Raw genomic sequence first — 24,380 nt, forward strand, 5'->3', positions numbered from 1 at the left:
CATTCTCACTCGCCAGCCATTCCCATTCCCCAGTGTCCCAGCCATTCCCATTCTCACTCGCCAGCCATTCCCATTCCCCAGTGTCCCAGCCATTCCCATTCTCACTCGCCAGCCATTCCCTCTACCTGGTGTCCCAGCCAGCTAGACCCTCTCTCTAGTGTCCCAGCCATTCCCATTCTCACTCCCCAGTCATTTCCATTCCCCAGTGTCCCAGCCATTCTCACCCCCGGCGTGCTGCCTCAGAGAAAGGGACCGGCTCACCGTCCTCGCTACTGTCGCAGCTTGTCCCATGGCTCCGGCTCCTGCTGGCTGCCGAGGCCCGGGGCTCCGGCTCCCCCCTGTCTGCCTGCTTGTCCCGGGCTCCCTCCCGTCACTCTGGCAGCTCCGAAGAGGCGCCGTGTCCCCCGCACAAAAACATCCCCCACCCCGCCGGAAGTGTTGCGAGCACCCGCCGGAAGCGGCGTCGCCGCCGCCTCCCGTCCGTAGAGGAACAGGGCGACCTATAAAACACAGAATAAACTGGAAGTGGCGGCCGCGACAAGGGAGTCGCGGTCAGTCTCTTATGTGGGCAGGGGCGAGGGGCAATGTGCACCACCCGGCGGGTCCGGCCAGCCCCATAGGGGCGCCCTCAGCTGTGGGTGTTACACTGCGGCGGTCCCCCGAGTGCCGAACCCCAACACCACTGGTCCCGGCACCACCAGTCAGTCTGTCTAAGTACCAGCAAGCGTCACACGGCCGTTCCCTGACTACCCGCACTAACGGGGAAACGAAGTCCTGTGTCAGTAAGTGTTTGGTTTGTTGTAAAACACCCAAGACACTAGTATCTGACAAACTAGGAGGGGATGGAGGATGGACTTGGTTAAAAGTTTCTGGAAACCCTCGCCCTGTCCACTGGATTGTGTGTGTTTATGGGTCTATTTAATTTTCTTTCAAATTATTGTACTCATTTTTAGATACACAATTGTGCAGGTTTGGAGTGATCACCTTTTGTTGCAGGGGAGGGCAGAGGAATAATATTTGTCATTATGTCATGTAATCTATTTAAATCCTCTTCACCCCGCCCTCTGTATTTTTATTTCCCAAATTAATATGCTGCGGGAATTCCAGAAGTAAACAAGTGACCCAGCAAATTAGTGACGATTATGGACAAAAGAACAAAGTTAATGTCTCAAATCGAACTACAAGGTTATGCCAGCCTGAAGAACGTTTATGATTTGTTGATTTGAGACTAAAGTCCAGGCACCTGTCTGAGGGAGTGGGAATTGCAGTACTCTTGATGTGCATTACTTTTCACCGTTACTAACAGAGGTGCATTGTAGAAAACGAAATTGATACATTGAGAATAAAATGAACAATCAGTTCCATTTGACTGTAAGAAGTTAAGAAGACATATGGTATGCTTGACTTCATCGGTTGAGGCATGGAGTATAGAGTCAAGAAGTCAATGTGTAGCTTTATTGGACTTTGGTTAGTCTGCATTAGGGCCATTCTTATTCATGTGTGTGACCAAAAATGTGAAAAATTGTGACATACATCTCTTCTAATTCTGAAAGCATTACAGGTATATTGTTTTGTACTGTATATATGACTTATATATGTCGAAGTTTATCATGTGAAATTTTTATATGTTATGCTGACAATGTTTATTTATGGTCAGAGGTCAAATATGACTGGTCACGTGTGTGGTCTCATGAGGTTCATTTTATAATTAATAAATGGTGAATATCAAATATCTTGGAATAATCTGTCATATAACATATAACATATATAACAACTACAGCATGGAAACAGGCCTGTCTGGCCCTACCAGTCCACGCCGACCATTCTCCCTGACCTAGTCTCATCTACCTGCACTCAGACCATAACCCTCCAATCCCCTCCTATCCATATACCTATCCAATTTACTCTTAAATAATAAAATCGAGCCAGCCTCCACCACTTCCACCGGAAGCCCATTCCATACAGCCCATTCCATTCCAGTCATGATGGTCATTACTCACATATGCTTCCTAACTTTCAATGTTGGCAAGCCATCTTGGGTTCAAAAGTGCATCAGGACACTGGTGTTATTATCCACTTTTGTAGCCAGTTACTTGACATTCCAGTCAATTTTCTTGTTGCTGTCAAGGTGCTGTTAGTGTCTCTTTTGCTGTCCATTTTAAGATGATGAATGTGCATTCGATGTAGGGCACTTTTGAACTGTTAATGCACCTTCTATGGGATAAACTCACTAAGATTTCAAGATTATGGTTTTTGATCTACTAAAACAATATCGTAAATTCCCAAATTTATGTCATGGATAGAGGATCAACATGTTATTATTGTCATAGCACCTAATATATAACTTTACACCTGCCTCATCACCTATCAATAAGTATATAGATGTGAAACGTTCACAGCTGAAAGTAATTTTTTGACTGGTGTTGAGCTGTTTTATAAATATTCTAAAATAATCAAAATAAGTGTTTGGAAATTTGTTCAGGCTCTACCGACTAAAATGAAATGCAAAGCAATCTCCTTCAATTTCCTGTTATACTAAAGCCACACTGCAAAACATGGATACATTAAACATTTTGCATATATTTAAAAATATCCAAAGTGCTGGAGGAACTCAACAGGTCAGGCAGTTTCTGTGGAGGGAAAAGGACAGATAACGTTTCAGGTTGGGATCCTACCAAAGCACTTTGTTTTTTGCTTCTGACTCCAGAATGTCTAGTCTAATATGTCTTCGTCTTACACTTATCAAAGGTGCTTTTCACATATAGACCCTGCCCAGTGTGCCCCTGCCAAACGGGTTTTGAAAGAATGAATGGAGTAGAACGGTTCTCCTGTCATCCATCCCACCAGCTTCTGTATTCAACCTTCAGCCTGATCCAACAATATTCCACCATCAGGCACATATTCCCCTCCCTTTTCAGAATTTTGTAGGGATCGTTCATTTTGTAACACCTGGGTCTTCTCTTTTGTCCTGCTTACAACTGCTTTTTTTTTCTCCATTTTCTGTAATTATACAACTGTTTAGCATATTGTATCTTCAATTTTGGCAGATGATGTTCAGTGGATGCAAGGATTGTAAGGGTATCTTTCTGGTTCCTATTTACCCAGAAGATAGCAGATATGCTGAGAGGACCAGCACAATCGGTCATCAGAAATAACACTTTGATCAACAACATTTTGAATAGTCAAAAGGTGAATAATGCACTTTGTGTAATAACTCTTTGTGCTATGAAGAATCAACTGGCTGTAAAGGAAGGAAGACGTTTCTATAAATGCAGTGACTAATGTTAAGGAACCTGGCAGATATTTTTGTTTAGAACTTGCTCCCACCGGAAAATAATTACTGGCGGCACGGTAGCGCAGCGGTAGAGTTGCTGCTTTACAGCGAATGCAGCGCCGGAGACACAGGTAAGGAGTTTGTACGTTCTCCCCGTGACCTGCGTGGGTTTTCTCCGAGATCTTCGGTTTTCTCCCACACTCCAAAGACGTACAGGTATGTAGGTTAATTGGCTGGGTAAATGTAAAAATTGTCCCTAGTGGGTGTAGGATAGTGTTAATGTACGGGGATCACTGGGCGGCACGGACTTGGAGGGCCGAAAAGGCCTGTTTCCGGCTGTAGATATAGGATATGATATGATATGATATGATAAATTTGTTTTCAGTGTTAGCTAAAAGAGGAATGTTGAGAAATCTCTCTCAAACTTCCTCCCTTTCATGATAGTAAAGATTAATGGTTCGGTAGTTGCGGTTAAATGTCTCAAAGCCAAAGGCTACCAACAGGAATTTAAAAACAAATATGTGCATGACAATTCATGAAGGTTCACAGAATTGCAACAACTAGCTGTTCTTTTGAAGAAACTAACACAAGGTGCATCAGACAAATTATTTGCCCATTTTTTCTCTAGTTTATGTTCCCTGTGTCTCAACTTCAGCTTAGATATTCTGCATTGACAACTACCCATTCTTCTCCACAGTTTCTGTCATGATATATTCCTGGTATCCTTAAAATACTTTGTCCATTTGCTAAGAATTTCATCATATGACAACGAAAAATTCCTGTCTCTTGATTTCCTTCTTGTATTGTGGTGAGCTATGAGGTCGATATCAACAGACTTCAAGAGGATGTAAACAGCAGATGGAATGTATCAGGCAACAGCGGAAATTTAACACTGATTTGAAGTGTTCGTTTTCGAATGAATGCAGAGACAATTTAATCTGGAGGATTCAATTCTAAAACAACTGCAGGAGTTGAGACAGCTGGGGGTGTATGCGCACTAATCACTGAAAGTTTGTGTAGATTGAGAAACCAGTTAGGAAAGCACCCACATCCAACACCATGGAGGTCAGAGAGCAAGAAAAATGGTAGTGTGATAACCTTTTGTAAGATATTAATTCAGCTGCATTTTGTAAATCCATCCCCCCATCTTAGTCTCTCTCGTGGTTACTGTTTTAGTAATTTATTAATCTGTATCCATAGGCACCTTTTGTGAGCTTATCTAACTTGCAGCCTTATTGTACTGGCTGCCTTATATTTGTCAAATGCATCGCTTGGCTATTTACTACTGGTTCATTTTCCACCGGCATGCTTATTTTGCATATTTATTGATGTATTTTGCTCATCTTCCTCAGGATATACTATTATTCCGCTTGTTTGTGGAATGTTGCTTGCTTTATCAGATGTATTGTTTTTCACGAAAGCGGTATTAATATGCACAGGGTACAACCTTTAAATAGCACATTACCTAATCATAATTATTTGATTTTAATCTATTTGATTATTGCAAATAAAATATGGTTGCCTTTTTTTCAGGTAAAGATGTCCCACCACAAACCTTCTTGCAGAATTGAAGGATTGGACAAGAATGTTTGGTAAGTTCATTTGTAGTTTATGGGGATGATTTATTGACTACAAATAGGGATTAACAAACCTTGTCTGCTGCTAGATTTCAGTGAATAGAATATCATGTGGAAACACACTTCAATATTTGCTCTGACAATGGCAAGATTCCTCTCAAAGTGAGACAGTCATAAATTATATAGCACAGAAACAGACCATTCGGTCATGTGCCTATCTAAGCTAGTTCTATTTGACACATATCCCTCTTTCCTGTCCAGATGTCTTTTAAATGTCATTATTGTACCTTCCTCAAGTACTTTCTTTGGCAGCTTGTTTGATATACCCACTCAGAGTGGAAAAAGCTGCCCCTCGGATTCCTATTAAACTTTCCCTTTCACCTTAAACCTATGTCCTCTAGTTCTTGATTCCCCTACCTTTGGAAAAAGACTCTGCATTCACTCTATCTAATCCCCTCATGATTTTATATACTTTGATAAGATCACCCCCTCACCCTCGTACGCCCCAAGGAACAAAGTCCTCGCCTGCCCAACTCCCTCATGTCTCAGTATTTTTATAGTACAGTTGCAGGTCAATGAGCCTTTGGAGCAGGTACAAGTGCAGTTAATCCTGTTGTCCAATTTAAGGAACAAGTTGGGTTTACAAAGACCATTCTTAAACACATTAGTAATCAATGGTAAATTGACATCATTTTCTGTAATTTGTCCAACAATTGATCAATTGCCAGAGATGCCTAATGTGAGTGATCTGCTCGACACCCTCCGCCGCGAGAAGCAGGTCTTTTTGTCCAATGCCTGGAGGAAGGTACGAAAATTCCTAAAAACGATTTCTGATGTGCATTTGCTTCCAACATTATTTAGGGTGGAATTTACTCAACTCGCTGCTGACTATTCTGTTGTCAACCTGGGACAGGGATTTCCTGACTTCTCGCCTCCAAATTTTGTAAAAGAAGCTTACACAAAGGCCATCAATGGTGGTCTGAACCAGTATACGAGGGCTTTTGTGAGTATCTGTGGAGCAATACTCCAGTAAATATTTAGTGCATTGTTCAGTTATTTTGAAGAGCTGCTTTGTACCACATTTTGAAATGGCCATGTATTGTAAAGATGAATAATTCTACAAAGTGTTATTTATGTTTCAGTGATACATCCATTTTCCTGCTCGGTGTTGAGCAATGCAATGCCCAGTTCTGAACTGTGGATGGGGGAGGGAGTCTGCCGTGTTTCTGCTTCTGATTATTATCCTTTCCCCAGAAAGTGTGTGTATGGCATAGCAAAACAGAACAGGGAATTGTGGTTTGGTTTAGATCCTAATCTGTTACAGTTGACCATCATGCCTTCTATTTGCCAGTACCTCATTTATGCTTGGGGTTGTATATAACAGTGAAATGCACAGAGTACGAGCATTTTGTGAAAACCATTGGGGTATGAGCTGAAAAAAATGCTTGGAGTTAGATATTGTGGTGTTGCCGATAGTAACTAATTTGGCAGAAATTTAAGAGCAGGCAGATGTGAACTTAGTCATATCTGAATTTAAATGAAACTAAACATCTATGAAACCAGAATTGTAAAACCCTCCTGATCCATTGTCTTTCCAGGCAGACCTTGTGTGCCTGATAAAGTCCTCAGATGTTGAGTTATTTCAGAAATTATGCAATTAAAAGCAACTAGTGATAAGTAACAAGTATGTTTCCTTTGTTAGAGTTGCTTGTGCCATGAACAAATTAAAAATTAAGGCTCTTGGTCACAAATTATAGCCCCGATTTAAAAAAAATCATATTGATAAAATCGTATTATTTTTTGTGAAACAATGATTATCTAGATTAATGCTAGATCTTTTGATTCATAGATTCAATTAAAAATATCACACCTTGTAACTTATTCTCTTTTGTTTGTTCCTCTGTACTTTTCAGGGTCACCCTCCGCTGGTGAAAATTCTGGCAAAGCTTTTTGGGAAATTAATGAGCCAAGACATTGATCCATTCAATGAGGTGCTCGTGACAATTGGGGCATACGAGGCCCTATTCTGTTTCTTTCAGGCCATGATTGATCATGGGGATGAAGTAGGTGGATATTGTTGATGCTCTCAGAAAAGTTAAGACTTGTGATAAGATATTGGGCGGCATGGTGGCGCAGCGGTAGAGATGCTGCCTTACAGCGAATGCAGCGCCGGAGACGGGTTCGATCCTGACTACGGGCGCCATCTGTACGGAGTTTGTACGTTCTCCCCGTGACCTGCGTGGGTTTTCTCCGAGATCTTCGGTTTCCTCCCACATTCCAAAGACGTACAGGTATGTAGGTTAATTGGCTGGGCAAATGTAAAAATTGTCCCTAGTGTGTGTAGGATAATGTGCGGGGATCACTGGGCGGCGCGGACCCGGTGGGCCGAAGGGACTGTTTCCGCGCTGTATCTCTAAATTGCATTTGATAATTGTTAGAAATGTTAGTTTTCAATATTAAACTATTTTTTAAATCACTCCGCTTTTAATCACATTTTTAAAAAATCCAATGAGATGGTAACTGAGTCAATTTAGTTCATTATATATTTGTAGGTTTCAAGGCTGTTGTTATAACAATCTATTTGAACTTATGTAAAAACTGTATACCTTGTAATCAGTATGCACATTTTTTTAACTAAAAAAAAATCGAGTACCTGTTTTAAACTTTTTCAAACATCGTGGGGATCCTTTATTGAGGGACCCTTTGGAGCTTGATCCTGTGTGGACCTTAAGTCTCTTGTATTCTACCAATTCAGTAAATACTCCTATTGAATGCGCATTTTGTGAAAAAGCCCAGCTTATATATCAGAATTAACAGTAAAAATACGATGCAGATAACAATGAATGAAGCCCCCAGTTTTAAAATCCATGTAGTAGATTCTATACTTCTTCAATCTTGATGACTTTTCTGGAAGAATAATTTTTCCTGTGTGAGGACTTCATTTTTGAGCCCTAGCAACAGTTGATAACATTTATATGTGGAATTTTAATCTGTTTTGGTTTATGATTGGAAGCCTTTAGCTTCTCAGAACTTGTCAGTTTCAACTAAAAAAACGTACAATTGATAGTTTGTTAAAATTTACTTCAGTTTGCTAGAATTTGATAAGGTGTTTTCAACCTACCTTTCATAATATTTGTTAATATAAAAAGGTACTTAAAAGGGTGCTTCATAATGAGCAATGCAAAGAGCAAAAAACATTCCCACAACACTGCAACAAACAAGTAACAAGCGAAAAGCACAGGTATTCTTCAGCAGCTCCTTAAGTGGCTCATTTAGTGTGGAGCATCACTTAAGAAACAGTCAAAAAGTATCAGATTTTTATTGCCTACCTGTTTCTGAATAAACTGATCTTGCAATTAGCTGCTTAGCGTTAATGCAGAGTGAAACATTTAGCCTGGGTTCCTATTTATGATTGAAATCATTTTCTGTTTCAATATAGGTGATTATCATTGAGCCTTACTTTGATTGTTATGAGCCTATGGTTCGAATGGCAGGTGGGCAGCCAGTGTTTATTTCACTGCATCCGGTGAGTCTCTGGAGCCAAATCAAAATGACTTTTGTTTTATTACTGGGTTTGCATTGCAGAGTTCAAAATTAGAATATTTTAAATTTAAAGAAAATCTCTTCGATGTAAAGATATTTTACTGACGTACACCAGGATTGGAATTTAGAGCTGATTCGAGAGATAGTGAGAACATGTCAAAAGATCCTATCACACTTTTCTGTTACATTAAAATATGCATGATTAAATCTCAGACAGACTTAACTCTTTTTTAAACCCTTATCACCAACCAAGCTTATTTGCAAAATTATGTTTAAAGTTCTGTTTAAAATTCAAGACCACAATATATTATCCTGACACAAAGTCAATAGCTCTGTACAGAATAAGTATTTACATTGCTTTAGTACTTGAGATTGTCTTCAGGCCATAGAGCTGTCTAACATGAAAACAAGCCATTTGACCCACCTTGTCCATGCCAATCAAGATGGCATACTGGGCAAGTCCCATTTTCCTGCATGTGGGCTACAGTGCTCTAAACCCTTCCTATCTATATACAGGTATATGTCCAAATGTCCTTTAAAACTTGTAATTGTATCTGCTTCTGTAGTTTCCCCTAGCTGCTCATTCCAGATACGGACTACCTTCTGAGTGAAACAGTTGCCCTGAGGTCCCTCTTAAATATCTCCCTTATTGCCCGAAGCCTATACCCTCTAGATTTAGAATCCTCTACCCTGGGGAAATAGGCTGAGCATTCACTTTATGATCTTGTACACCCTTGCCCTTCATCATCTTGTACACCCTCATAAGATCACCCCTCAGACCCCTAAACTTCACAGAAACAAAAATCAACCTATAACTTAAGACTGCAAGCTCGGGTAACACCCTGCTGAATCCCTCTAATGCCCTCTCCAACATAACAACATCCTTCCTGTAGATTAAAATCACATGTTTGATGAATTTAGTTTATGAATGATTATTGGCCTGGTCATAGATATCATATTGTTCTACCTACCCTTGAACACGAATGTTACTTTACATTATTGAATACTCACTTGCCGCATTGTGTAACTTCTGTAAAATTATTTTCTGAACAGCAGCAAAAGTAGCTGCAAGAATGAACTAATATCTGTGTAACTCGATAAGAGAAGCAAAGCATTCCTGTTATCCAAACAAATTTTGGAGGTTACCTATTGTTCTTTCAGAAACCAGTATTTGGAAGGTTAATGACTAGTGCCGACTGGGTATTGGATCCTGTTGAATTAGCAAATAAATTCAACAAACGTACTAAAGCAATTGTCATCAACACTCCAAACAACCCTCTTGGCAAGGTAAGACTGTGTAGCCTGTTAATATACAAGTAATTATTGATAATCCACTTGTAAATATTAGACTGTTAAAATATTTAGTGAATGTTTACTATTAACTTATTCTTCTGTGCAACTACACTTAAGGAGGAAATAATAAGTGAGATCAAGCAGGGTTGGAGGAATGGTGGGGTGGGTGGGGGGGGGGGGGTTGAGGGTGCAGGTATAACTGAATCAAGATAGGAGGAATTATGACAATTGGGGAAGAATGAAGGTTTAGCTACCTGACAACTGATGTGGCAGAATTTACATGGGTGCTGTTTGGAGTGATCCATTTGCAGAAGGTAGTCGTGGTGACCAGAATATTGAATTATATTAGCAACGCTGTTCTAATGATGGGAGAGGACTGCTGGTCTTTAGAAAATACCAATTGTCTGTGGAGCAAAACTAGTTTCACAACGTGATGAAGTTCAATGAAATCTAAAACAGATACAAGCTTCTTCTATGCATTCGCTTACTGAATGAAACAAACCGCTTCTGTGATGTTTTAATTTAACACTTTTCTACTGAGCCATGTCCACTTCCACTTTGCATTTTAAGCACTGGAGAAAGATTCTCATGAAAACTTAACATCCGTGGTTCAAAACGATTTTCTGCTCTGCTGTCAGGAGTGCTAACAAAATTATAATGACTAATAGGTTTACAATGAGTATCACTTGGTAGACAATGTACAATTAACTTTTAGCTTTGATAAACAAAAAGTTTTTTTCCCACATGATATCTGCTGTTATTGTGCTAGTAACACTGCTGTTTTAATCCTGGTTTGGTTTGGGCTGATAGTTTGACAAAATGTAGGTGGAACAGTGCATTTAGATGTAGCAGGGCTGGATTTTGGGTGAATGCAAAGGAGACTTAATGGATATTGGCTTGAAATTTAATGTGCATTTCTGAAGCAGATGTGAGGTTTTATTTTAACCTATTTTGCCTTCTAGACTGCTTGAAAATGGCTGATACTTCAAAACAAACTCTAGTCCGTAAACAATCATTGTAAATAATTATTTTGTGACTGCAGTTAGCTGAAAGTTTAGAACACAGCACCATCTGCAGGTGGAGGAATATTGTAATGAAAATTGCCATCAAATTTTCCTGTCTAAAGTGAATTAGGCAGCGTGATTTCCCCAGAGGTCAATGTTGCGTTCATTGCTTTCCTTGTTGTGCATGTGTGATTTTGATACAAGAAGGACAGCTTTGAAGGCATTTGGTATTCATGCCTTCATTTGCGAGTAGTTTAATAGCAAAGGCAGAGTGGGATAAGGGCTTAATGCAGGCAAATGGGCATGGTATATATAGGCATTGCAGTTGGTATGATCAAAGTGGGTCACAAATGATCCACAACCTGGCAGCATAGTAAATAAGCAGACTTAAAGCAGTGTGCTTATTGCCTTGATTTTCTTCAAAAGTACTGTTCCACTTTCTAGTAAATTCTGAGCTACATCTATGTGACAGTGTAACTAGGCCACCTGAAGTGAAGAAATAGGTAGATGGCCATATGTTGTGGCTAAGTGATGTAGAGTCATAGTCATACATCGCAAAAACAAGCCCATTGTCCCAATTTGTCCATGCTGACCAAGATGCCCATCTAAACTAATCCCATTTGGCCCATACCCCTCGAAACCGCTCCTATCCATGTACCTGTCCAATTGTCTTTTAGATGTTGTTATTGTCCCTCCTTCAACTACGTCCTCATGGAGATTGTTCCATATACCCACTACTCTGTGGAAGAAGTTTGATGATTGACTCCAAGGCCTGTATCTGTATATTGAAATGGAATGCTGTGACCTACCCACAGTTTTCAATTATTATTGCTCCAATCATTTTGAGAATCCAGCTATAGTAGAACACAATATTTATCAACGTGCCTCTTCCATTTTGATTTTTTACATTGGGGAACATTAACACCCCAAAAACTTCCAAGCCACTTTTGGTTTTAATGGTGGCAACAAATCCATTCCCCAATGACAGAAAGTTCATCTCAATATTTAAGTATCTTCCAATTTTAACTTGGCAGGTAAAGGATGGCAAAGATTGCTTCATGGGCCAATAAATGCTGTACAGCACTACTACTCGAGTTCTACAGCTGAGCAGGGTGTCCTTCTGCCCACCGTGCTTATGCTTGTACTAATCCCACTTACCTGCATTAATACCATGTCCCTCGATGCTCTGTGCATTAAAGTGCCTGCCCAAATGTCTCTTAAATGTTGTTAATGTTCCTGCTTCCACCATCTCCTGAGGCAGCTCATTCAAGATTCCAGCGTCCAATTAAAAATGTACCCCTCTGATCTCCTTTAAATCTCCTCCCTCACACCTTAAACCTATATCCTCTAGTTGTAGACACCCCTACCATGAAAAAGAGACACTGGGTATCTCTTCCATGCCTCTCATATTTAATATGCTTGAGAGAAAACAGACCTCGCCTGTGGAACCTTTCTTAATAATTCAAGCCCTCCAATCCAGGCAACATTCTTGTGAATCCTTTTTACACCTTCTCTAGTTTGATCACATCCTTCTTGTGTGGTGACCAGAACTGCACACAATTCTCCTTCCGCTCTCCGCTCCTTCAACGTCAGCAGTGAGATGCTGCAGATGTTCTACCAATCGATGGTAGCCAGTGCCATCTTCTTTGCTGTCGTGTGCTGAGGCAGCAGGGCGAAGACTGCGGATGCCAATAGGATCAACAAACTCATTAGGAAGGCTGGCTCCATCCTGGGGGCGGAGTTGGATTAATGGGAGGTGGTCTTGGAGGGGAAGATGCTCTTCAAACTGCGGAACATCCTGGACAATACAGCTTACCCCCTCCATGACACACTAGTCAACCTGAAGAGTACCTTCAGCAACAGACTGGTCCCACCAAGATGCAGGACAGCACGCCACAGGAGATCCTTCTTCCCTGTGGCTATCAAACTTTACAACTCCTCCCCCTTCTGTCATGGGGTAGAATGAGACTGACTCCCCTCCCCCCTCCTCCCCACATCCCCAAAGCCTTTCCACTCATCATTTTAATTTTATGTTTCATGGAATTTTGTGGGTTTTTATGACTGTTGGCAAATTAATTTCCCTCCTGGGATAAATAAGGTTCTACCGTATTGTATCGTAATATTCCAAGTGCAACCCAACCAACGTGCAACTGTAACATGATACGCAACTCCTCACCACCTAGCTACTTCACCTTAGTTTAGTTTAGTTTAGAATAAAGCGTGAAAACAGGCTCTTCGGTCTCTGGGTCTGCACCAACCAGCAATCCCCGCACATTGACAAGGTCTTACACACACTAGGGACAATTTACACTTGTATCAAGCCAATTCTCGGAGAAAACCCACGGGGGAGAACGTACAAGCTCCGTACATATAGCACCCATAGTCAGGATCTAACCCAGGTCTCCAGCACTGCAAGCGCTGTAAGGCAGCAACTCTACCGCTGCACCACTGTGCCACCCTTCAATTAACGTTTACAGGGAACTATGTACCATCAAGCTTGCCGTTACTTCTGCCCCCTTTTCTACTTCATCTGCACTTATCTCCCTTGCACCCCCATAAAATGTTCTCCCTACCATCATCATCCACAGCTCACAGATTTGAGTATTGGAGTAAAGAGGTCCTTCTGCAGTTGTACAGGGCTCTGGTGAAACCACATCTGGAGTATTGTGTGCAGTTTTGGTCTCCTAATTTGAGGAAGGACATCCTTGCTATTGAGGCAGTGCAGCGTAGGTTCACTAGGTTAATCCCCAGGATGGCGGGACTGTCATACGAGGAAAGATTGGAAAGACTGGGCTTGTATACACTGGAATTCAGATGGATGAGAGAGGATCTTACAGAAACATATAAAATTATAAAAGGACTGGACAAGCTAGATGCAGGAAAAATGTTCCCAATGTTAGGGGAGTCCAGAACCAGAGGCCACAGTCTAAGAATAAAGGGGAGGCCATTTAGAACTGAGATGAGAAAAAACGTTTTCACCCAGAGTTGTGAATTTGTGGAATTCTCTGCCGCAGAAGGCAGTGGAGGACAATTCACTGGATGAATTTAAAAGAGAGTTAGACAGAGCTCTAGGGGCTAGTGGAATCAAGGGATACGGGGAGAAGGCAGGCACGGATTACTGAATGGGGATGATCAGCCATGATCACAATGGATGGCAGTGCTGGCTCGAAGGGCCAAATGGCTTCCACCTGCACCTATTTTCTATGTTTCTCTGTTTCACTCTACCCCACATACACCATTCCAAAACCAATCCTAGGAAATATTGGGATTTTTGTCACAATTCATTTGAACAGTTATTTAGCTAAACTGTGAGGTAGAATTTTGTCTCTGGTTCAATAGCCAAAAGTGGTTTATTGTCACATATACAAACGCACAGTGAAATTCTTTTTTTGCATACATTTCAGTAAAGTTTTGCCATACCTAAGCACAATCCCTGATTAGCAAAGTGTAGAGAAATAGTCCACTGAGACCACATACAAGAGGCGCCAATTTAGGCGCCATTTTCAAGTCCAGTCCACGCTCTTGATCTTATGAGGTCATTCTTACCGCCAAATGCTTGAAAATATTAACCAAGGGGTATGTTCACATCACATTTTGAAATATGGGCTTTAAAACATGTCTAAAGTGTTTGCCCACGATGTTGAAAGGAGTGTTTGTGGAATAGAAATATGGCATTAAAATGCTTTTTTAATAATAATAACAAAAATACAAACCAGTAACAAATTTACTTGGTCTTCATCAGTCTGAGACAAACGGAGTGTTTCCTGGGTGGCAGCTAGCAAGTCAAGCAATTCCTTTCTGCCTGTTTCAGTGGTTCAAGATATTAGGGATTAGCGCCCTGGGACTGCTAGAGATCACAAGGTTCATCTGACTTGCCCAGTGAAACTGAATAAAACATCTCCTTGCTGTTTTGTGGGGAAAACAACTGCTGCATTTAATTACATCACATGGTTTTTCAACATTCATCTTCAGTAAAGCTCTTGGGGATGTTCCTAAGACATGCCGAGGCAAATACAGACTATATTTTAATTTGGTGACATGTTCTATTATTACCCAAGCCTTTTAGCCATGAAATACAATGGTAAGAAACATTCTTTTCTCCATGAAAACGAAGGCTGGAGATTGTTTTGATAAAACATTGTTGCTGGGGTCCAAACAATTGTAAACAGTCTGATCAGGCTCGTTCAGAATGAGAAAAGACGTGAAAACAGCATGTTCTGCTTTGTGACTGACATTCCATTCTAATGAGTAATAGGAAGTGGGTCAGTTCCGTGACCTGACTGAAAAGAGGAACCATGAGATGAAAGAATGATTAATCTAGTGGGACAGAGTACAAAGAAAGGAAGTTTAGGTTGGTTTCCATTTGCTTCAAACGTATTACTCAACAGTTCTTTATTTTACCCAAATTTAGGTCTTGAACTGTGAAGAATTGCAGGTGATCGCAGAGCTCTGTGTAAAACATAATGCCTTGTGTATTAGTGATGAGGTGTATGAATGGCTCGTGTATGATGCAAATGAACACAAGCGAATTGGTAAGAAAGCATGTGTGTAACTGCAGGTATTAATAGTTCCAGAAAATAAGTAATTTTGTAATTGGGTTTACTTATTGAGGACATTGGGAACAACTTTAATAGTCAATTAACAAACAAGGCAAATGATTTTGAATGGTTTTTCTCGGCTTTTAATGAGTCAACAGATGTTACTGACACCGCTCAATTGTTGGTGTTTATTCGAGGATTCACTGCTGTGTTTGAAGTGATTGAAGAATTGGCCTCTATAAATAGTCTGCATGGAACAACTACAGGCGAGAATATTTTCAAATAAGTTGAGAAAGCACTGATTCAGTGCCACCTGAAGTGCAATCTGCTAAAATGGTGGTAAGAATGTGTGGAACAGAACAAGGCTTAGTTTGACAAATTTACAAAGAAATTCCATGTTTCAAAATCCATTAAATTGTGCAATTGAGGAGCTTCCACCTAACCTTCAATTGGATGTGATTAATCAGCAATGTAATGACATGCTAAAAGGCAAATATCGAGAGAAGAATCCAATAGAATTTTATAAATATCTTCCAAGTGATGAAAATGCTCAATTACAATCATATAGTCGTGGACTTGTATCAGTATTTGGCAGTACATATCTGTGTGAAAAGGCATTTTCAGAGATGAAATATGTAAAATCTCACTACATCTGCATTAACAGATGAACACTTGCAATCGATTTTGATGATAGGGAACACAAACTCTCTACCCCAATTAAGTGAAATATTATCACCAAAAAAAAAGCCATTCTTCTCAATAGTAGACCAGTGTTACAAAAAATTGTACTCAGTATCACTGTATTTTGAATATGTCAATAAAGAATTTGAGGAAAAATATATTTCCTTGTTATATAAGTACCCTACATAATATCCTCGATTTTGTCTCTTGGCCCGCAAAGCCTAAATTCTTTAATATCTGGCCCTTTATAAAAAAAGTTTGCCAATTCCTGGTTTAAAATGTTTACATTTTAAAGTTTCCTGTATTTTTACAAATTAAAAAGATTTTTAATAGAAATAAATTATGAATTAAATATGTTTCTAATCACACATGGTAGACATTGGTTAAGGACAAATCGTTCAAAACATTTTTTAATTTTAAATTTTTTAATGCAAAATATAATAAGTTGTGTTTTAATAAAATGTATATTTTTGCTTTTTTATGTCTCTAACCGGCCAGCTGCCTGTTCATTAATTCATGATCTGGCCCACATTAACAAAAAGGTTGCCCACCCCTGAGCTAAACACGAGTGCATAAATTGATCTAGTGTCCCAAGTGGATCATAGAGACTGGCAGCACTTTGACTCAAACGTTTCTTTATTTTCATCTCTTTGGAAATCAGTATCGTAGGCATGCACAACTCATTTGAAGTCCCTTCATCTTCAATCTGGAGAGGACTGTAACTACTTTATTTGTTTAAACTAAGGCGGCCTCGTGTTTACAGTCAATATGTGTTTCCATACTTTGCATAACGTCACTAATTAATATTCAGTTTTGATAATCTAGAAGATTATAGAGAACAGATTCTGTCTGTTATTGCAGATATTTTGTATGTTTTTGGAAGGCTCTCTTGGCTGAACCGACGAAAGCACCTCCAGTAAGCCCAGTACTGATACACTATCTCCAACAGCACTAAATCACTAAGTTATGTCCTGCAATTTCTCTTTTATTTACTAATCTAGCACTAAATGTCCAAGATTACCCTTTTTGCTGAGACCTTAAATTGCATTTCTCTACTTCTTGGAAATTGAGGCTCTTTACCCTCAAGTCCAAGTCATTTAATATATATTAAGAAAAACAGCTTCTCTCAAACAGACCCCTGTACTTCACTGCATTCTTATAAACAGCTGCTCCTTACAATTGTTTCCTGTCACTCAACTATTGTTCTATTCATGGGCTGCAAATCTTATTCCATTCTTCCTTCCAAACATATTGATACACACTCTCACTCTTCCCTCCCTCACTTCTCAAGTTTCTGAACATGTCTTTTGACAGCTTGTAGGGTGCTGATGTGTGCCAGAGTTTGTCTTTCATTAATCTTGGGTATTGAGATACTATAAATCAGGAACAGCAATCTTTGTGACTTTGCAGGAAGCTTGCTGAAGAATCAATGTTTAACCTGCTTCACTTCAGTTATCTTCCAAGAGTCAAGAGTGTTTTATTGTCATATGTCCCAGATAGAACAATGAAATTCTTCCTCTTGCAGCACAACAGAATATGTAAGCATAGTACACTGTAAACAATATAATAAACAAGAGAAAAAAAGTTCAGTATGTGTATATATACACATAAAAAACACAATAATAGTTCAATAATAACAAGAATAGTCTATGTAGTTCAGAACTTATTTGAGGTTGTATTGTTTAATAGTTGAATGGCTGTAGGGAAGAAGCTGTTCCTGAACCTGGATGTTACAGTTTTCAGGCTCCTGTACCTTCTTCCCAATGGAAGGGGTGAAATGAGTGTGTGGCCAGAGTGATTTGGGTCTCTGATTATGCTGGCTGCCTTTTTGAGGCAGCAACTCTGGTAAATCCCTTTGATGGCAGTCCAGCATCTCTTCCTGCTGGACCAGAGCAATGAAGCTTCTCAAATTATTTGTTTCCTACCTCCAATAACAGAAACATTTCCATGGACAGCTTCTGTTTTCTTCCTCTGGGGTCACTGCATAAAATCCTTCTTTGCTCCCTCCTCTATATCCAGCTGGTGACGACAGAATTCCTAGCTGCAAGGGTTAATCGAAGACTTGTCTCGAGTCATTTCATTTTTCTCCCTGCTCCCTTCTGGCAGAAGGTAAAGAAAGTTGAAAGCATACACCACTAGTCATAGAAACAGCTTTCCCCCTCAGTTACCAGGTTTCTGAATGGTCCTTCCATAAGCTAGAGTACTATCCAATTCACCTCAAGCCCATTGTGGACATTGGACTTTGTCTATAGAATTAATGTGCACAATGCTGAGAACTATATTTTGCACACTGTATCTTGCTCTATCTATTGTACTTGAGTTTGACTTAATTGTATATATTTATCGTATTATCTGATCTGTTTGAATAGCGTGCAAACCAATTTTTTTTTACCATAGCTCAGTACGCGTGATAATAATAAACCTAAGGTTGGCTTACACTTCTTTCAACTACTTTGTATGTCTATTCTATTTGTCAGCTTGCCTGACATCCAATCATGAATCAATTCACCTTATTGTGGAAAACTGAGACCCATTATCTTTAGCTCCAGCCAAGATCTGTTCTTTAGTAATTTGAGTGTCCTCTCTACTGAGGCAATTCTGGCTTTTTGGTTGACCCGACCTTTGCATGACATAGACTGCTTTCATCTCCACAGATCTACTGCTTCTGTCTGTGGCTCACCCCTTGCCTTCATGCTGAAGTGGGAGCACTCTCTGCAGATTTAGGAACTCCATTGTTTTCCTTAGTGGTTTCTCCTTCTCCATCACTAATACCTGGTTACCGGTCACTTTCTTTCATAGACATTCATAGCCATAGAGTGATACAGTGTGGAAACAGGCCCTTCGACCCAACTTGCCCACACCAGCCAACAATGTCCCAGCTACAAGAGTCCCACTTGCCTGCGCTTTGTCCATATCCCTCCAACCCTGTCCTATCCATGTACCTATCTAACTATTTACCTACCTATCTTAAACGATGGGATAGTCCCAGCCTCAACTACCTCCTCTGGCAGCTTGTTCCATACACCCACCACCCTTTGTGTGAAGAAGTTACCCCTCGGATTCCTATTAAATCATTTCCCCTTCACCTTGAACCTATGCCCTCTGGTCCTCGATTCCCCTACTCTGGGCAAGAGACTGTGCATCTACCTAATCTATTCCTCTCATGATTTTGTACACCTCTATAAGATCACCCCTCAAACTCCTGCGCTTCATGGAATAGAGACCCAGCCTACTCAACCTCTCCCTGTGGCTGAAACCCTCTAGTCCTGGCAACATCCTCGTAAATCTTTTCTGAACCCTTTCAAGCTTGACAATATATTTCCTATAACATGGTGCCCAGAACTGAACACAATATTCCAGATGCGGTCTCACCAGCATCTTGTACAACTGCAACATGACCTCCCAACTTCTCTTCTCTTGGCTATTCTGCATTGGAGCCTTAGCCACCACAGCATTAGTTTCAAAATGCATCTTTACCTTTCCCTACATCTGCAGCCTTGCACAGCAGTGCATCACCTCCTCTTGACTCTGGGATTTTCTGTAGTATCCATCTTTCTTTGTCCTCATCCTACCCACCAAACACAGAATCCTCAGCTCCCGATTCACACTCTGGAATTTCTTCATTGCCCTGTTCAAAACTCAGAAATCTTTTTCTTTTAACCTCTCCTTTATCACATCCACTCTCTCCTGTTCTGTGTCTGGTTACACCTGCTTCCCTGGAGTAGCATTGTTAAACGTGCTCTGCAAAGGCAAATGATTTGCTGTCAATGATTTGAACCAATCAATTGTATAAAGTCTGATCCAATTATCTGTGGATGAGTACAATGTGATTTGCCACATTTTAGCCAAGTAATATTTCTTGAGATTCCACTATAACGCAGGGCCTACTAATAGCATGCACTCTTTGTAAAATCTGTTTGCACAGATGTAAATTGGGTTTTGCTAGTACACACTGTATGTTTCTTTTTTTTCCTAATCAGATGTGCAGCACTTTGGTCAACGTGGGTTGTTTTTAAATGTGCTATACAAATAAAATTGACTTGACTTGACTTCTGCAACTATACAAATCTAGTTGTAAAGTTGGTGTACTCAGGCACTATGTCGGTGTGGAAACATGCAAAATTCACTCTTTGTTCTTTCGACATTGATACACCTCTAATTAGCTGCTTCTTATATTTGCAACCCCAGCCAGCATGCCAGGGATGTGGGAGCGAACAATCACTGTTGGAAGTGCAGGAAAAACCTTCAGTGCTACAGGATGGAAGGTGAGGTTGGAGAAAGTTTTAAAATTGAATAGCATACTAACTCTCCTTGGATCTAATTAGTGAAGTTTACTTGTGGGTGGCTGGTCACAACTCAAAATCTCAGATTCAGATTATTGTCATACACACCAGGTTGCAATGGGATTCCTTGTTCACATGAAGTTTATACTATACTAACAAAGGTAAATGCAACAATAAGACAAAGGCATGCAAAACCGCAGAATGGTACAAAAATTGTAGTGCAGTTTGAAGTAATTTTTTAAAAGCTTGCAATAACAGAATAACCGAATGAGGTAAAGTTAAGAGTGAGAGTAGATGGCAGGAAGGAGATGAGAACGAGGTGATTGGTTCAGGAGTCTGATGGCAGAGAGGAAAAAGCTGTTCTTAACACTGGATTAAAAATCATTTCACAAGTTTGCTAATTTAGAAACTTTAAAGATCTCAGCAATCAGTTTAGTTTGCGATCAAATCTTATTTGTTTTCAATTACTATCATTAAATTGGCTTGAATAGGACTGTTTAGCAGGCCTGAACAGGACGCTTTGTAGAATTTGGGATCGACTGCCATGAGATAGGATGGTAGTTGATCTCAACCCTCTACATTCAATGTCGGTTCCAGGCATAGCGACTGAGCCACTGTCGCTAGAAATACCAGAAGGGGACAATCGGAACATTAATATTCAGCCCACATGCAGCTTGTTCTTGGAATATTGCGCACAGCAGGTTTGTTAGTGTGTTACGTGTGTTCACAGCATGTTATTTATGCCTGTGGAATAAAATGAGATGATTTGAGTAGGAATTCAATACAAAATATGTTATGAACCATTTACATTTTAAGTTCTAAAATACTGATAGATGTCCTGTTACAGATTTTACTTCACTCTGTACACAATTAATTGTAGATTGGATGGGCTATTGGACATAAAGACATTATCAAACACTTACGGACAGTCCATCAGAACTCGATATACCATTGTACTACTGGACCACAGGTGAGAAATACTGAAAGTATTGTTTTTCACATTTGTAAGTGGATTTGTAGAGGGATTGGATAGGTGATATTTTGGGTTGGGAACTTTCTTCAGTCAGATGATCATCAACTATTGTCCAAACATGACATTTCTAACTTCTTATTGCCCAAACCAACACGAACCATCTTTTTTTTCCACTCCTCCCATGTTTTGTTTCCACTCCTCCTGAGATCAACTACCTCCTACTGATTGAGAATGATCAGCCATGATCACATTGAATGGCGGTGCTGGCTCGAAGGGCCGAATGGCCTCCTCCTGCACTTATTGTCTATTGTCCTCGCATCTCGCCACCCACACTACCCAACCTGATGTTTTTTGTTCCAATGCTAAAAGAGCCTATTAACACATTTGTTGCAATTAGATACAAGTTGCAAAGACCTGATGATTAAATATCTCTGAATGTGATTAACAGTTAAAATTACAAAGCACAAAACACTGGTGGATCACAACCATTCAGGGATTATTTTGAAGAAATGTATACATTAATTTGAAGAACTGTATACAGGTAAGTGAGAGCAAAATCAGATGCTCGGGTCAGATCTACCCTTCTGTTTTCATCAGTGGGTCACATTAGTAGAGTAGTTAACAATATTTCTCAGCTGCCTTGGAGTTGCAGTTTGAGGAATCGGCATTCCAAATTTATCACTGGTTAATTCTAAAGGAGATAAGAGTTCCATACCTTCCCAAGAGCAATCTTTAGTTTTGTTGTAAAGAAAGTTGTATGACAATATAATGGTAGCTATTGATTTTAAAATGTTAAGTTAAACTGCATTGAATTGGAGTGCACCTCTTAAAACATATTACATTTTGTCCTGACAGCAAGCAGTAGCAGAGGGATTTGAGAAAGAATTTGAACTTCTGGGAGCACCAGAAAGTTATTTCATCAGTTTGCGTAACGAGTTGCAATTGAAGCGTGATCGCCTGGCTGCCTGTCTTGCCTCTGTGGGGTTGAAGCCAGTTATCCCTGAGGGTGGCTACTTCTTGATTGCCGACATCTCAGATGTTAGTGAGTAACTCTTTGGACCTTTCACAACCTGTTAAATGGGTTGATCTAATTTGCTTTAAATGGTAACTATAATAGCTGGGTAGATGTTGTTATATGAAACACACATGAAATACACTCTTATAGAAAAACAAGATCTCCATTTTTATTTGATTTTGGATCTAACTGCTATCTTATTTTAAAGTATTATTCTCCCTTAATCATGCATTCTTTGAGCATGAGAGTGGTAACGAGCTGCGCCTTAATTATGGTCATAAACGTAGATGATGTTGGGAATAGAGTTTGTAGTTTCTCTCTTCGCTTTCTCTAGCAAGGAATGTTTGGGCACCACTGATGTGGTTTGTGAGTTTTGCACGTGCATTAATAGGATAACATGGAATTGGACAGATTATATCTTCTGAAATGACCAACGTTTTTTGTGATGTGCATCTTCCCATCAGATGTTGACCTGCCAGAATGCACCAAGACCGAGCAGCCATATGATCATAGGTTTGTGAAGTGGCTCACAATCAATAAGGTAGGGAGCTGTAAAATAGAGTGTAGCCGACTCAAATTTGTAATTATTCCCGAATATGAATATATGTATATATGTTTTCTTCTGAGCAGCTTTCTGTTAGATGTCTACTATGAGGACATGCAAAATTTTCTTGAGATTTTCAATAAATATACATGGCTGATTCTTTTGCTTCATATCATTCATTCACCTATCTCTCCTGTACCCCGTCCCAGTTACTTGTATGCAGTAAATCAGGGTAAATCATAATTTTGCATAAATTCATCCGGCATCTGTAAAATTGCTCTCTAGAACCTGTGATACTAACAGTTTTAGGCTGAAGGTCACCTTGACTATGATAATCTTGAATGATCGACTCGAGTGATCATATGGTCAACGCCAATACATTGCTTTCTATCAACCATATGTGTTATTGGTCTTTCATTAGGTTCTACAAGGTTATCCTTCAGATACATCTGTTACATAAAGTTAACCTCTCCTGCATTGGTGCAGCACCCTGTCCTCCCCCACTCCCCTCAACCCCCCCTCCCCTCGCCCTTCTCCCCCCTCCTCCCTTCTCCCCTCCCGTCCCCTCCTTTTAAACTTTAAAATATGAATAACTTTAAAAATATAAGACCGATTTCAATAAAACTACTTGCATTATCACTAATGTGACAATGGTGAGTAAGGTGGGCCTAAAATTGTCGCGTTATCGTGTACCGTTTTGGCTGAAGTTCAGTCACAAACAAGATAACAAACGAGAGTTTTAGTGTATAGATATTTGACAAAATAAAAATTGATATGGTTAGAGTAGGCCATTTAGAACTGGCTCTGCCAGTCATCAGCATCATGGCTGATCTTCTACAGCACCACTTCCCTGCTTCACCCCTTGATACCAGAGGTCTTTCAGCATATAGCGTGAATACAATCAATGACCGAGCATCCATGGGCCCCAAGGATGGAGAATTTCAAGGGTTCTCAGCCTTCTGAGTGAAGAAAGGTTTCTCATTTTAGTCCCAAAGGACCTGGATTTGTTTTGGGACAGTGACCCCTGCTTCTAGACTCCTCAGCCAGAGGGAACATCCTACCTTCATTCAGCTTGCTAACCCCTATGAGATTTTTATAATTTTAAATTTAGTTTAGTTTATTATTGTCACATGTACTGAGTAAAGTGAAAAGCTTTTGTTTGCATGCTGTCCAGTCAAAGAAAAGACAATACATAACACAATCAAGCCATCCACAGTACACAGATAAAGGATGAAGGGTACAACATTTAGTGTAAGATATATTAAAGTCTGATTAAAGATAGTTTGACGGTCTTCAATAGAGAGATGGGAGTTCAGGACCACACTCTTAGCTGATAAGTGGACTGTTCAGTTGCCTGAAAACAGCTGTTACCTCACAATCTTCTGAACTCTGGAGAATTCAGGACTAACCACATCCACAGTTCTCATAAGGCAAACCAACCATCTCTGGAACCTGTCCAGTGAATCTGTGTTGCACCGCCGCTGATTTTATTTTCTGGTATTGTTTTTCCATAGGGTTTGGCCACGATTCCAGTGTCTGCTTTCTACTCATCGGATAGCAAAAAAGGCTTTCAGAAGTTCATACGATTTTGTTTTGTTAAGGTGAGTTGCAGTAGCAATTATGAAGTTGCCAAGGATATTGATATATTTGTTTAT

General features: G+C 40.0%; 2 protein-coding genes across 9 annotated transcripts in view; one reads left to right on the top strand and one right to left on the bottom strand.

Annotated features, from left to right (window-relative positions):
* The window catches only part of LOC144608373 (volume-regulated anion channel subunit LRRC8A), a 35,099-nt gene extending 34,461 nt beyond the window's left edge, over nt 1-638 (bottom strand). For both annotated transcript variants that reach the window (XM_078426064.1, XM_078426065.1), the window contains exon 1: nt 262-638. The gene's annotated coding sequence lies outside the window, so the exon portion shown is untranslated. The remainder of the gene's footprint in view (nt 1-261) is intronic.
* Nucleotides 437-24,380, top strand: part of LOC144608375 (kynurenine--oxoglutarate transaminase 3-like) — a 29,983-nt gene continuing 6,039 nt past the window's right edge. The window contains exons 1-13 of one of the 7 annotated variants that reach the window (XM_078426075.1): nt 437-782; nt 3,048-3,189; nt 4,808-4,866; nt 5,713-5,854; nt 6,765-6,914; nt 8,291-8,377; nt 9,556-9,681; nt 15,103-15,223; nt 20,099-20,175; nt 21,074-21,163; nt 22,022-22,208; nt 22,646-22,694; nt 24,240-24,326. In XM_078426075.1, coding sequence (XP_078282201.1) covers nt 3,118-3,189; nt 4,808-4,866; nt 5,713-5,854; nt 6,765-6,914; nt 8,291-8,377; nt 9,556-9,681; nt 15,103-15,223; nt 20,099-20,175; nt 21,074-21,163; nt 22,022-22,208; nt 22,646-22,694; nt 24,240-24,326 — 1,247 coding nt within the window. In that variant the 5' untranslated portion in view covers nt 437-782; nt 3,048-3,117. Of the gene's footprint in view, nt 899-964; nt 1,562-3,047; nt 3,190-3,306; nt 3,406-4,807; nt 4,867-5,712; nt 5,855-6,764; nt 6,915-8,290; nt 8,378-9,555; nt 9,682-15,102; nt 15,224-20,098; nt 20,176-21,073; nt 21,164-22,021; nt 22,209-22,645; nt 22,723-24,239; nt 24,327-24,380 lie in introns of those variants that run through there. The other 6 variants (XM_078426068.1, XM_078426069.1, XM_078426070.1 and 3 more) reach the window with 6 other exon arrangements.

This window comes from Rhinoraja longicauda, chromosome 31, assembly GCF_053455715.1.
Source record: "Rhinoraja longicauda isolate Sanriku21f chromosome 31, sRhiLon1.1, whole genome shotgun sequence".
In the NCBI taxonomy this organism is placed as follows: Eukaryota; Metazoa; Chordata; class Chondrichthyes; order Rajiformes; family Arhynchobatidae; genus Rhinoraja; species Rhinoraja longicauda.